This window comes from Crotalus tigris, unplaced genomic scaffold, assembly GCF_016545835.1.
Source record: "Crotalus tigris isolate CLP2741 ecotype Arizona unplaced genomic scaffold, ASM1654583v1 scf7180000017694.5664430, whole genome shotgun sequence".
Taxonomy (NCBI): Eukaryota; Metazoa; Chordata; class Lepidosauria; order Squamata; family Viperidae; genus Crotalus; species Crotalus tigris.
Window position 1 is genome coordinate 1231969 of NW_024096572.1, and position 14301 is coordinate 1246269.

Sequence of the window (14301 nt, forward strand, 5' to 3'; positions counted from 1 at the left end):
TACAGGGGTCTATAGACTTGGCCCTTTAATGACTTGTGGACTTCAACTCCCAGAATTCCTCAGCCAGCGTGCCTGGCTGAGGAATTCTGGGAGTTGAAGTCCACAAGTCATAAAAGGGCCAAGTTTGAGGACCCCTGCTCTATTACAATGGGGAGTCTTGGAGGAATGTGCAGATGTCATCTTGGTGTCTTTTTTGGTTATTATTTGAGAAATCACAGAGGATATCTTACTGCCAGAGGACTGGAGAAGGGCAGATGTTGTTCCTGTCTTCAAAACAGAGAGGAAAAAAGTTTGCTTGGTCTTTATAGGAACAGTTAATTAAACAAACTGGTTAGATCGTTCCCAGTTTTGACCAAAAATGTTCCACACAATTCCTGCCTACCTTTATTCTGGACAAGGGGGGCATAGATTCCAATGAAATTCCATACCAATTAAATACATAAATATCCGGTCTACCCAAAGGCACCATGTAGCCTGTCCCTGTTTCTCCCCAAAAACTTGATGAGCAATTGTTGTCCCCAATTTGGGTCTGAGCCTGGTGCTGAGGCCGATGAAGAACACCAAACATGGGGTACAGGTTTTTTGTTCTTTTATTGAAGCACTCCAAGAAAAGGGATCCTGGCCAAAATGCCAAGGAATCAACAATCACAGAATTAAGAAAGCTTTATATATTTTCACTAAAGCAAAAGGTGGGATAAGGCGGGATATATAGGAAATATCATCTAATAAACATTTCAATAATAATCTAACAATCATTCTATTGGTCTCTAGCCATCCCTATTCCTAAGCCTTGGCTAATGAATGCTTCAGGAGTTATCTGAAGCATTCAGCAAAGCTGAGGAATTCTGGGAGTTGAAGTCCACGAGTCTTAAAGTTGCCAAGGTTGAGGACCCCTGATCTAATACACATCCTATTTGCTTCAGGCCATCTCTATTTCTAACTTTTAGCTGAACTTGCAAGATGCCTAAGTCTTTGTTATTTTTATCAGCTTTCTAACCACCCAGAATTGTTACTAGCTTTACACCTGCATATTCCCTGTGAATAAGCATTCTTTGTTCTTACCAGACAAACCCCCCAATGACAGACTTCCTGGACTCTTTTGAAGTGTATGCCTAATCTTGCTTTGTTTTGGCATCCAGCCCATCACAATCTCCTCATTTAGCACTGCCTCCTTTAGCAACTGTGTGAAAAATGGTCATAAGTCATTTTTTTCAATGCTGTTGTAACTTCAAATGGTCACAAAACGAAATGGTTGTAAGTTGAGGACTGTAGACTACCTGTGTAATGCAATAGGTCTGGAATGTACCAGCTTGGAGAAAGCCGGCAATACTACAAGACATGGTGGTCTTCCCCTGGAGAACATTTCTTTAGACCTACAGTGTGAATGCGATACCTCGCTTGCCTACTCTGTAAAACAGTTTACCACGATTTCTCATTTATCTTTTGACAATCCACTATAATAGTATTTTTCCCACCATTGGGAGAAACCTTTTAAGCAAGTTTTCACAGGCAGCTTGTTTTTCTTGTTTTAGTTCTGATGTATTTATTTATTTTTGCTCTACTGCACTTGGGTTATACGACAAAGAATATGCGCCCTCCCCCATTGTGGTAGGTTTTTTTTATTACTTGATGAGATGTTTGGTATTATCTGGATTATTACTTGAATTAAAAACCACATTAATCTTTGTCTCATGCCAAGTTATTTTTATTACCTTAAACATCTACTGCATGCTGAGGCAGAATTACCTACTGGATTGTATTACCCAGCTTTGGGTTCTAGTGCAAGAAGGGGTCTTAATAACAATTAAGATTCCTTTACACTGCTTAATATGAGATGTTTGAACTTTAATTATAAAAAAAGCAAACTATAAACAGAAATTGTTTAGGGAAGTTGACTACCCTAAAGAATTTCACAATTCCTAGTTCTGTTAATTAAAAGGTGTGGTACAGGTATTCTACTTTTATTTCCTAAACTATGTAAATGTGTATTTAAGGAAAAAAAGGAAAAAGGAAAAAAAATATCCAGGAAAAGCAGCGGTAATTGTAGGTGAACGACTGTTTTCAGATATCAGTAAAAATGCTTTGTTTCAAAGTCTAATTGGAAAACCTCATTTTGGAATTAAGGCTCAGTCATCCACTATGGGTAAATCATTCTCCCCCCTTTAAAATAGGCAACATACATGACACCATATAAAAAGAAATGGGGATTTGTACATACAGTTGTAGTCACCATTTTGACCTTTTTAAACCTCTCTTTCCTAAAGACAACATGTGTCCCTTCTTGAAGAATTAAATTAAAGTTATTGCATTTTTGCCTGAGCTATTGCAAAATGATGCATTAAGGATTAGAGAAACTTTTTCTAACTTTTCAGCAACTACGCTATAAATTTTCTCACATTCATATATTTCATCTAATCCCCCTATAACCTTTGCATTCATTCTTGCTAATAGCAACAACAGCATAATTTTTCCAATCGTCAGGCACAAATGCAGTTTTATATATGTGAAATCTTCATTCCCATGAGCATTAATTCATATTTTAGCACTTTTTCAGGACTAGCATCATCATGTAAGGTCCCAATCTCTTACTTGAACTTGAGATATCATATAAATCTAATCAGATAACCCAAGCGGAGACTTCTTGATCAAACAGCACTTTATTTGATCAAATTAAGCAGCTGGGTGGCCAACAATCTGGAACGCTGGCAGAGTTATGTCCAGAAGTGCCACACATTCGAAAATTGGTAGCATTGCTTTATAAACTTTGTTAGCCAGTGAAAATCAGACAATAGAGCCATTACATCATAAGAAAGACATCAATCATTCCTGTACACTCCCTTATCCCCTCCTTCAGTATATCCCATCCATGTACATGTTTCCCAAGCTTGCATGAAATTTCTCTGGTGCAAAAGCTGATTACAAAAAGCAAGAAAACAACAGTTAGATTAAACAATTTCCCTTTGTTGCAGAACGCTTCAATCATTTTTCAACATTCTCACAGCTTCTCATCATTTTTTTCTTGGACACTAACATTTAAAGAACATGTTCCATTTACTGTCTTTGACATATCACTTTCCCTACCAAACAAACATTTGTAGTCAACTGTATCAAATATTTATTTGATAAAGCTTTAATAACTCAAAGAGGGAAATCACTATTACTACTAAGATCTAGTCGAGGTTTGTTATCTTTCTCCAGTATATATTGTTTGCCAAGCAGGATATAATAGCTGAGAATTCTGAATTGTTGTTTAATGCACCAGGAGGGGATTAGACTCATGTTAAATCAGACACAAACCTTGTATTATAAACTGACACTATTTATATGAAACTGCATATTTTACAGAGGGTTGACTATTAATAACAAGAACCGTAACTTTCCCCTTCTTTGAGACCAAAGACGAAAGTCACAAGATAATCAATCAATTCACTTCTGTGTGTAAAAGCTGTGAATTGAACAATATCGCCCTCTAACCGCCACCTAAGTAATCACAGCCACTCTTCTTACTGATTATCGACGTTTCATCCGCCAGGAGCCGCTATCGAACACGCACCGCGCATTCTCCGTTCAGCTTCCTTTTAGCGCCCTCTAAATCTGAGAACTACATTGCCCAACATGCCTTGCGGGCGAGGCAGGAAATCCCGTGTTTTGTAGTGCTCCAGCCGCCACCGCCGTTGGATGTTGGTCTGTCATGGCGCTGGAGACCATCTCGCCGGATTGGGAATTCGACCGCGTTGACGACGGCTCTCAGAGTAAGAGGTGGGGTGGGGAAAGCCTGTGGTGGGAACCTTGGCTCCGAATCCGGGAAAAGCAGGGAGTGGTTGCGGAGGGGCGCTTGCAATTGTGCTCCAGCTCTTGGGGGAATGGCCAAGTCCTTTCAGTCAAACGGTTCCCCCCACTCGTCCCGACGAATGGGTCTTTCCTCCGGGATAACTTAACTCTTTCCTCCCGAACTTAAGGACCGACCTTAGCTTGTGCCCAGAACTTGTCCATAGGCTGCTGCGGTTGCGGGGGTGGGGGGCAAAAGGACATATTTTCGGCCATCCGTTTCTTGTAAAGGTGGCTGGGGATTAAAAGGAGAGTTTGGGTCCCCCTATATAAAGTTCCCACTCTTTTGCCTAAAAATGAAATCCTATGCTAGATCCCCAGATATGCTGCCGTAACAGACATGCATACATAGGACTTCTTGTCCGAAGCAGGAAAGTTTGTGGTTAAAAGTTATTCTGAACTCTTATTCCTCTTTCCAGTAATTACGGAATATAACACACTGCCGGTTTGTATTATTCAGTCTTAGCGTTTCTCATTTATCTTCTGACAATCCACTATAATAGTATTTTTCCCACCATTGGGAGAAACCTTTTAAGCAAGTAAGGGTCCACTCCCGAAATGAATAATTGTATTTTGAAATTGAAATGCAGACCCTAATTTCTGTAGATGATAATTAACATGTCTGAGGACAAATTTAAGATCGAGAACATGGCAACTCTTTGTGTGCCCTGCAGAAGATTTTGTTTTTGCTAACATGGCTTCAAATGGTTGACATTTTGTAATTGATTTAAAGTACTTTTGTTCAACATTAAACTATGAGGGAGTTTTTTAGTGGACACTTTTTAATTGAGCACTTTAATAGTTAATCTGGAGGAATGGTGTCATAACTGCATCTGCCTATCTAAAAGTGCTCAAGTTTGAAAAATATATAATAATTACTGAGAATCCTGAATATAAGGGATGGGGGGGGGGTTAGACCTAGCTTAATCTGGATTAAAACTGGAGTGCCTCTTGAGTATATATTATATATATTATAGTGAATATGATTGAGATTTTCCCCTCTGCAGGACTGATAATACATAGGATGAGAATAAAAGATTTCTTCATTTGTATTGCATTTTTATAAATGAGATTAGGAGTCTCGTTTGTTTTAGTAGTAATGAGTGATGAAATATGAGATAGTTCAGAAATCAGAAGCCTTCAAACTTGGCCCTTTTATAACTTATGGACTTCAACTCCCAGAATTCCTCAGCCAGGCACACTGGCTGAGGAATTCTGGGAGTTGAATTCCACAAGTCATAAAAGGCTAAGTTTGAAGACCCCTGGTTCAGATGAATACTGAGTAAAAGAGCAATATCTTCACTGCATATTTCATTAATTTTGAGACATTTTTTCTAAAAATGATGTAACATGGTATAATGACTATTGTAAAATAAACTATAAGAACTAAATGTTACAAACTTCTGCTGCTATGATGGTAGAATGTTTTTCCTGTAAAGGCCCTTCCCTCTTCCTGGTCTTTTTGACAGCAATTTCACTGCTGATAGTACAGTAATACTTCACTTCCTCTTTGCTTTCTGTTGGTTTTTGATTCACTTGATTGTTCCAGAGTAGTTTATTCTATTTTTGTTTTGTTTTTGGCAATCTGCAGATATTCTCCAAATTTTACACATTCTTTTTGGATACAGACTTTATTCTTGCAGCTGCACTCTGCTTTAGCTAAAATATGAAGTCATGCTGAAGTAATTAAGAGGATTGTTGTATGCATCTCTCTTCTTAATTTGCAGAAATTGGAACTTGACAGTCTGTTTCATTTGTATTTTGTAACTTTTTTACTGTTGTTCCTTAGCTGCAAGTGCTAACATGGTATGAATATTTATTGGAATATATACTATTGTTGGAAGTATTCTGCACACTAGCATATGTTTTAAATTGTTATGCATAAAATACATATTTTGTCACTTATGAGATATTGCAAAACTATCTTATCAAATTGCATAACAGTTATCCATAAAATATCATAATACAATTAATTTGAGTAGTTTTACTTTTGCATTGACACTTGGTTATAACTTGCTTTGTCAATATTAGAATATAGTGTGTATATTGTTGCTGAAATTATAAAGCAGCTGAGTCTTTAAAATTCAGTCTTATTGGTTGTACTTTAAGGAATTGAAAGTGCTTTATTGTAAGCAACCATGTTTAGTAGTGTATAAAAAGAAAAACAACTTCCTGTTTTGCATGTTGTAATTCCAATTCTATGATTAAACATTTGTGCTAGTACAAAGCTGCAAATGCATGTACCATCTTATACAATAATAATGAAGTTTATAGTTCATTCATCCCCAGCCTAGTACCCTTCAGTTGGTTGGAATATCAATGTAAAACTTGTAAAACAATGTAACCCATCAATGTAAAACTTCTTTAGGAAGACTGCACTAGAATGAAATCTGTTTCATAAATCTTCCTGCAGTAAATTCCATTATCAAAATAACAGAATGACTGACTTGTGGTGAAATGTTATTTTTTGCTACAGTATTAAAATTATTATATATCCTTATAAAATATTGATTAATAATATTAAAATAACAGGATTGGGAACACAAAACTTCTGTGAAGAAAATGGAAGAGGGGATTTTGAATGATTTTTTAAGTAAATAAGTAATTGCTTGAATTTATCTGTGCTTCCAAGTTTAGTCAGCATATTTGCAAATATAATGAAAACATTGTTTACTTGTAGAAATCCATGTTGAAGTGCAGTTGAAGAACTATGGAAAATTCCTTGAAGCATATACTTCCCAGCTGAAGAGAATTGAAGATGCATTGGATGATTCCATTGGAGATGTTTGGGATTTCAATCTCGACCCCATTGCATTAAGTGTATGTGTATGCCTTATGTGCCTATGTCATTTTACCCAAGTCTCTTACTATTCAACTACATACTGTACTTGCACAGAATTTTATAAAACAACCAGACATTCAGAGTAACTTTTCCCAGCCTACTGCCTTGTTTATGTGGGACTTTCTCCCAGTTCCTATTCTGGGTACAGGCTGAACATTCTGTTGATTAATCTAACATCACTGAAGTGGGAATACCTGCATGCTATCTTTTGAATAATTACATTGAGAGCCATCTGTCTAGAACCACCTTCTGTTGAATAATTATTTTTTAACTGCTGCCATGTACTTTGTTGTAGGCTTGTTGTAGGCTATTTTGGCTTCAAGCCATCATTAGGAATATTTGCAGTTTTCCCCAAATTGGCTGGTGTACCGTATTTGTTTATATTTAATTAGTTCAACTATTCATTTGTTATGCATGTACCAAAATATTCTAGTTGGGGAAAAAAAAAATCCCTTTATGTATGTATATGTATATTTTTTCTATGCGTCTGATAAGCTAGCACTTTAACTCATTAAATAAGCTTCTAGAAGTAAGGTATAACATTTCCACCCCATTCCAATATTTATATTTCAAGATTTAGTTGTTGTTATTTAGTTTGTGACAACATCACCTGATAATAATTTTAGAATGAAAATTTTAAAGGATTTCTTGGCTCTCTAGTGTAGTACTTGTTTCCTCAGAGTATAGCACAGGGATTGTCCTATGTAATTGCAGTTTGGATTAAGCTTCCTGTTTCATTTAACTAAAACAATCATGTTGCAAATCTCTGATTTTCCCTTAAATCATTCATATTTTGGCTTAATTTTAGCTCTTGCCTTATGAACAGTCTTCCTTACTTGAACTTATAAAGACAGAAAACAAGGTATGTTACTCAATGTCAAAAACCTATTTCAAAGGTATTGCATTGTTATTTTTTGTGCTTTACAAAATATATCTTTTTTTTATAAGTTTTAAATCATTTTATATTGTTTTTCACTAGTAATATTTCCAGAGCTGCTTGCCAAAAATCAGTAATAAACAACATATCCTCTGCTCCCAGGTTTATAATCTAAAAGATAAGGATGGAATTCAGGAAGTCCCCAGTTCTTAGTTGAAATGTCCATCTTAAATTAAGCATTTATTTCTGTATTAAAGTTAATATGTGAATCAAATGATATCATACCTACATTCTATCCCCTCCTTTATATTTATAAAGTTATTCTGTTTATAAAAGTAGCCTGGAATTTTTCCCCTTTTCATCCAGGTTCTGAACAAAGTCATCACTGTATATGCTGCTCTTTGCTGTGAAATCAAAAAGTTAAAATATGAGGTAATCTCTGTTATATCTTGTATCATGCATAAGCTGCTGCATACATTTTAATTCACATTTGATATTTAAGATGTAATCATACATTTCTATAAAACTATATAGACTGTTGTGCAAGAAAAAAAAATCTGCTTTTATTCCTAGGCAGAAACAAAGTTTTATAATGGCCTCCTGTTTTATGGCGAAGGAAGTAAGTATTGTATATTAATTATGCTAATATAGGACACATTTATTCTAAAATTCTCTCTACAGTAATTAATTCTAAATATGTTTTTGTTTATTTAACCAATTATACAACAAGATAGGAAAAGCAGAGCACAAGTTTTAGAATTCTTTCCAGCCTCATTACCAACAGTAGCTATGGGAACAACTTGCAAATAGCCCCCCTAAAATAGGAAGCACTTTTTTAGGTGGATTAATTTTACCTCTTGTATGTTCAAAATAAGTTTATGAAAAGCAATAGTAGACCATATGTCACGTGCATATTGCTTTTTATATGTTGGAACCAATTTTTAATTTAGTTTAGAACTCTGAGATTATATGGTAATACTGATGACATGCTTAAGAAATAAAGCATGTCATCAGTTTGCTTATTTCATTACTGAAATAGAGTTTGGATGTTTCGATGGATAAGCCATGAAACTGATCTTGTGATGAATAGAATGTTAATGCCCAAATAGTGAGCTGACAGTACAGAAGTTACAAGTACTTGATAGAAATGCCTGACCAGTATTGGATGTTTTCTGTAGCTGACTTTCTGTTTTCTATCTAAGTATAATGAATATTCACAGCTTTCAGAATAGTATTTTGTTATTAGCTCATTAATGTTTTGAAATGTTCTTCAGTAATTGATCTTTAGTAATGGTGTGTCCGTGTGTGTGTATGTCCCTGTATGTGTATGTATTTTTAATAATGTAACTTGAACCACTACTATGTTAAGCAGGTAATATCTTTATCATATTTGTTCTCTCATCATGCCATAATTTTGAAAGATGCGGTGAGATACTGCCAAAATGAAAACAAGACACTCATGATTTTTTGGTTCATTGGCAGGAAGCAAAGGAAATGTTTAAACAACTGCACAAGTCACATTTGTTTTTTCAATAGCTTCTTCTTGACTGTAATGTAGGGATTGGGAAAAAGGTTAGCAAATTCAAGCACACTTATTTGGAAAGCATCCAAGTAAATAAATCTAAATGGCCAAATCTGTAAAAGAATAAAATTCCTCCCCTTGTTTCTTTTTGTGCACTAGGTAATTTTTGCATGGTATAGGATAATAAAGTAGAATTTAAACATGAAAGCAGCATGTTGTGATAAGCTTTTATTTTAATTCCATTGGTTTTATATGATTTGTAATACTATGCTTTAATTATGATTGGGAAAAAATGGCTACGGTATAACTTAAGGATAATTGATTGGTAATGATTGGGTTCTCTCAAAGTAGGGTAATTTTCATGTTTATTTTTCAAGCTATGGATTCCAGTAAGGGAGAAGGAGATAGTCAAATACAGATGGGAAGATTTATTTCATTTCTTCAGGTAATATTTATAGTACTGATTTTTGTTAATTTTTTCTTTGTTAAGTGGTTGACTTCATAATTGTGCTATGGGATTTTTTCCCCATGCCAACAACAAAAGTGATTTAGGTAAAAATCCTTGGGTGAATTGGTGAATTAGAGGTAAGTATCACTGTATTTCTATTTCTAAAAAATACAGTGAAGTAGCTTTCTATTTCTCTCTTTTCTCTATTCACTTTGCTTTGCAGATTTTATAGCAGTATCCAGTTGACTCTATTTTAATAGATGACTCTTGCATGCATCGATTTGTGGTGTGTCTATGATGAATTAAAACACTCCTCATCTGCAGATGAATCTGTATGCCTTTGGAAAGAAAAATAACAGCAAGACTTAACTTTCTGCTAGGTTTGCGTAATAATGGAAAGACAGTTCAGCTGGTGGACAATGCAATGGCAGAGAATGAATCCAAGGAGTAATATCTACTCCTTATTGTTTCTCCTCTTTCTGTTGGTACCCTAACAAGGGATTCAGTGCATTTCCTCCCTTGAAAATCAGAAAAATTATACGCAGTGTGGCAATTGATTTTTAAAAATTGCATGCAATTGTGTGTTTTGCAGAAACTGTAGCTATTTAAAGAATCACTTTTAGTTAATGCTGCAAGTATAGCTCAGGAAACATCTTAAAAGAGAATGTTTTGGATGAAAACAAACAATATATTTATTAATAAGAGAAGAGCTGAATTTGCTGTATGTAGTTCAAAGTCATGCTTGTGCATTTGGCATAATTTCAGTACCTTGTGATTGGGTTTTGCTAAGCATCACTTAATAAAAAGGGAATTGGCTCTTTAAAAATTATCTCGCAGTAAAATGAGCTTGAAGCCAACTTTCTGAAATGTCTTTTTTATTTCAATTTACTAGATTTCATTTGCATTTTTTATTTTAGAATTGCAGAGGAATAACTCTCTTCTAATTTTCTTTATTTGTTGCATACCCTGTGTCTATTTCAAAAAGCTTAAGGCAGTTTACATTGGGATTTATCTTTATTTTATCTTCACAACGGCAACCCTCTGAATTAGACTGGGCTCAGAAACAGTGACTGAACCAAATTCACGTAGTGAGTTTCCATGGCTGAGTGTGGGCTTGAATCTGAGACTTCTTGTTTTAATCCAGCTTTTCCAGCACTGCAACACATTGGCAGTCTTTTAAAAGCCAGTCTTCCATGTCATTTGAAGATAAGTTCAGACATTTTAGATTTTTCATCTTATTACTGTTGTTCTTTTGCAACTTTCTAAAGTGAATCTGTTTCCACAGAACAGAAAACATAGATGCAGATTCATTCTCTAGTCCAGGTGGAGTCGTAAATGACTATTACTCAGTTTCCTGCTACAGAGCCAGTTACAGTTGCTTCTATGCAGTTGTTAAATAACTAATGACTTCTGCTGCTGCCTGTTTTCACTTTTAGACATCGATCTATGAAGAGGCTAAATAAAAAAACTGATATCCTCCAGAGGTCTTGAGTTATAGCTTCTACAGTTTTTTTTTTTTTTTGTAATTGGTTATGATGTTTGAAGCTGTAGGAAATTAAAGTTCAAAACACCTGCATGGTATCATGTTTTTCTTTGTTGAATTAAATACAGAGAATTAAACAATACAGTAATAGTATAGAACAAAAACTATTAAGAATTTATAGGCTGTGCAGTATAAACAGAAATAAGCATTGAGGTACTAAAGCCAAGGGGATTTGATACCATTCAAAACAAAATATTCGAGAAATCTCTCATGTTTATTATGACTGTAGTTGGCTTAGTTCTTAACATATATGCCACATGCCAAAGTTCCTTCTTCACCATGGATATCACCAGGTCAGTTGCAATCTCTTAGCTCAGCCTGCCTGACAGGATTGTTCTTGGGAGGATAAAATGAGGAAGGACTTCCTATGAGTGCCATCTTGTACTCCCAGGGGAAAGGTAGGTGGTTCATTCAGTAATATGGATTCATTTGTGAGTAAAATAAGTGTATTTAGTGAGAAATTGCTTATTTTACTGATCTGTTCAAATTTATCATTGCAGGAGCTGTCTTGTTTTGTGACACGGTGCTGTGAAGTGGTGATGAATGTTGTGCACCAGTTAGCCGCCCTTTATACCAGTAACAAGTAATTATTTGCTAACTAAGAACAAATTATAGGTCTAACATATTAATCAGCTTTCTAGATTATTAGTTCCAGGGTAAGGGAAATGTTTTGGGTCTTACTGGTTTTTGCACTTATAAAAAGTGTCTGATTGTCTTTCAGTGTACAGGTAGTCCTTGACATATGACCACACTTGAACCCAAAATTTCCATTGTTAAGGTGGTTGTTAAGTACGTTTTTGCCCCATTTTATGACCTTTCTTGCCACAATTTGTTAAGTGAATCACTGCAGTTGTTAAGCTAGTTAAGTGAATTTGGCTTCCCTATTGACTTTGCTTGTCAGGTTGCAAAAGTTGATCACATCATAACCCTGGGACACTGCAACTGCCATAAATACATACCAATTGCCAAGTGTCCAAATTTTGTTCACATGACTACCGGGATGCTGCAATAGTCGTAAGTGTGAAAAACAGTCGTAAGTCACTTTTTTCAATGATGTAACTTCGAACGGTCACTAAACAAATGGTTGTAAATCAAGGAGTACCTGTAATGCTATCACACTGTTATGAAAATAATGTAACATATCAGATTTTAGATTAATACAATTTTAAGTAAAAGCAAGCCGACTATATATATATATATATTGTGGTTTGAAAGTGTATTATCTCCATTATTCATAGTTTGCTAACATGGCAAGTTGCAGATAATGTTTCCATATCCTTTTTTTGTAATAGTGCCAAAGGAATGGTACACTTGCACAAGCCAAAAGCATACTTTGGCGTATTCTCTTAAATAAGTTGTTGATTGGCTACCCCTCATAAAATGTTAAAAACATGGGCTAAAATGTTTGGCTTTCTGGAAGCTCTACCACAGTGGTTCTCAGCCTGTAGTCCATGGACCCCTGGGGGTCGCGATGTCATCACAGGGCATCCACAAAGACTTGAAGAAATGTTACTATTTAAATCTTGAGTTTAAGTCTTGAGGGTCCGTGGCCATGAACAGTGGCCACAAAAGGTATTTAAGGGGGTCCATGGTGAAGAAAAGATTGAGAATCACTGCTCTACGGTTTTTCCCAATTCATGTTCAGGTATTTGCTTGTCTTGCAAGTAGTTTGCATCTGTAGTCTCTTAACTGTTCTAGTGAAGAGTTCTAAATCTCTCCTGAGTTTATCTTTTTATGATGCTTTTCTAACAGATGAGATTTGATGTGAAGTTTGACTATTTACATCATAATAGTGGGATATTAGTAATCAGTTCCTTTGTAACAAAACTTAAAATATTTTAATATAGAGTTAAACAAAAGATTAATAAATTAAGCCAAGGCGTTATTCCAATCATCATGCATAGTTGTGCTTCACTAAACTGAATGTTCTCCAATATGGATTATCAGAAGTTGAATAATTACATCACCATAAGTGTTTTTGGAATCACAATTGGTTTGCATTGTAGAGACAGTGGATTAGAATAAAAAAATTGCACAGTAGCATACTTGGCTGTGGAGTGATGTTTAGTTTTCTGGATCAAAACTTGAATAGGCCTGCATTCTATAATTACATGAGACATGTGAATTTGATTTTAATACTAATTGTATTAGTAGGTCTCAGTTTGCAAGAATTACCTTCACATGTATGTTTTGCACATTAGAAGTAATTTCCAGATTTATTTAGAAATTTTAAAGACTTGAGTCTTTAAAACTTGTTTATTAATTAACATGAAATATGTTTTGTTTTCCAGGAATATTCCTAAAGTGATAGAGACTTCAGGAGTTCATTTTCAGGTAAAAGTTTATTTTTATACTGTTTATTACAAAATTCTTTTAAGTTGTTAACCTTAAGATTTGATTTAAATATATCAAATCTTTCTTGGCAGATTTTTTTTAAATACTAAGAATGATACATTGTATTGTGTTCTTTAATAGTCCAGAATATCTGTTTTCTTGGGATACCTATTTCCTAGAAAGCTTAAAAAAAATACAGTGAAGAAAGCATTATATTCAATACCAGGGCTTTTTCCCCTCATAGAACGCCCAGAACAGAGTTCCGGCACTTATTTTGGATGGAACGTTGTAGGGTAGGCAAGGCGAGTTGTATGACGTGTGTGAGTTCTGGCACCTTTTTTTTAATAGAAAAAAAAAATTGTTCAATACTATTACCTTCTTATACTTTACATATTTATATCTGTAGTGCTTAGTATTTTTCAGGGGGATATTTTGAGTGCATTCCGATGACTGCTTATTTAAAGTAAGTTTTGCTGGTTATATGGGATATGATCTCAGATCAGTGATGTAATTTTTCAAGCAGACTATGTATGAACATCTTGGAGAACTTCTGACAGTTCTACTTACACTTGATGAGATAATAAATAATCATGCCACCCTGAAAGATCACTGGACTATGTACAAAAGGTATGTGGGTAAATTTGCTTATTTTTTCTAGAGAAAAATAATTACTTTTATTATAGATCATTGTAGAATACTATAGAAAATAACATCAACAAAATAATTAAAAGTATACAGTTATCTATTCATAACAGTGGATCTTGAATGGACATTCTACTGGATATTTCTACAAGGACTTGCAGTTCCTTACTAGTATCCCAAAGTTGCTTTTTCGAAAGGCAACTGGATTTTGTTCCTTGAAGATGTTTTTCTTTTCATCCAAGAGACTTCTTCAGTTCTGACAGTT

The 14301-nt window shown here is 34.9% G+C and overlaps 1 protein-coding gene across 1 annotated transcript in view; it reads left to right on the forward strand.

Annotated features, from left to right (window-relative positions):
- The first annotated feature begins 3597 nt into the window (after positions 1 to 3597).
- Positions 3598 to 14301, forward strand: part of WASHC4 (WASH complex subunit 4) — a 41619-nt gene continuing 30915 nt past the window's right edge. Inside the window, exons 1-9 of the mRNA XM_039338224.1 lie at positions 3598 to 3752; positions 6509 to 6648; positions 7479 to 7532; positions 7914 to 7979; positions 8121 to 8166; positions 9447 to 9514; positions 11561 to 11643; positions 13352 to 13394; positions 13918 to 14021. Coding sequence (XP_039194158.1) covers positions 3692 to 3752; positions 6509 to 6648; positions 7479 to 7532; positions 7914 to 7979; positions 8121 to 8166; positions 9447 to 9514; positions 11561 to 11643; positions 13352 to 13394; positions 13918 to 14021 — 665 coding nt within the window. The 5' untranslated portion in view covers positions 3598 to 3691. The remainder of the gene's footprint in view (positions 3753 to 6508; positions 6649 to 7478; positions 7533 to 7913; positions 7980 to 8120; positions 8167 to 9446; positions 9515 to 11560; positions 11644 to 13351; positions 13395 to 13917; positions 14022 to 14301) is intronic.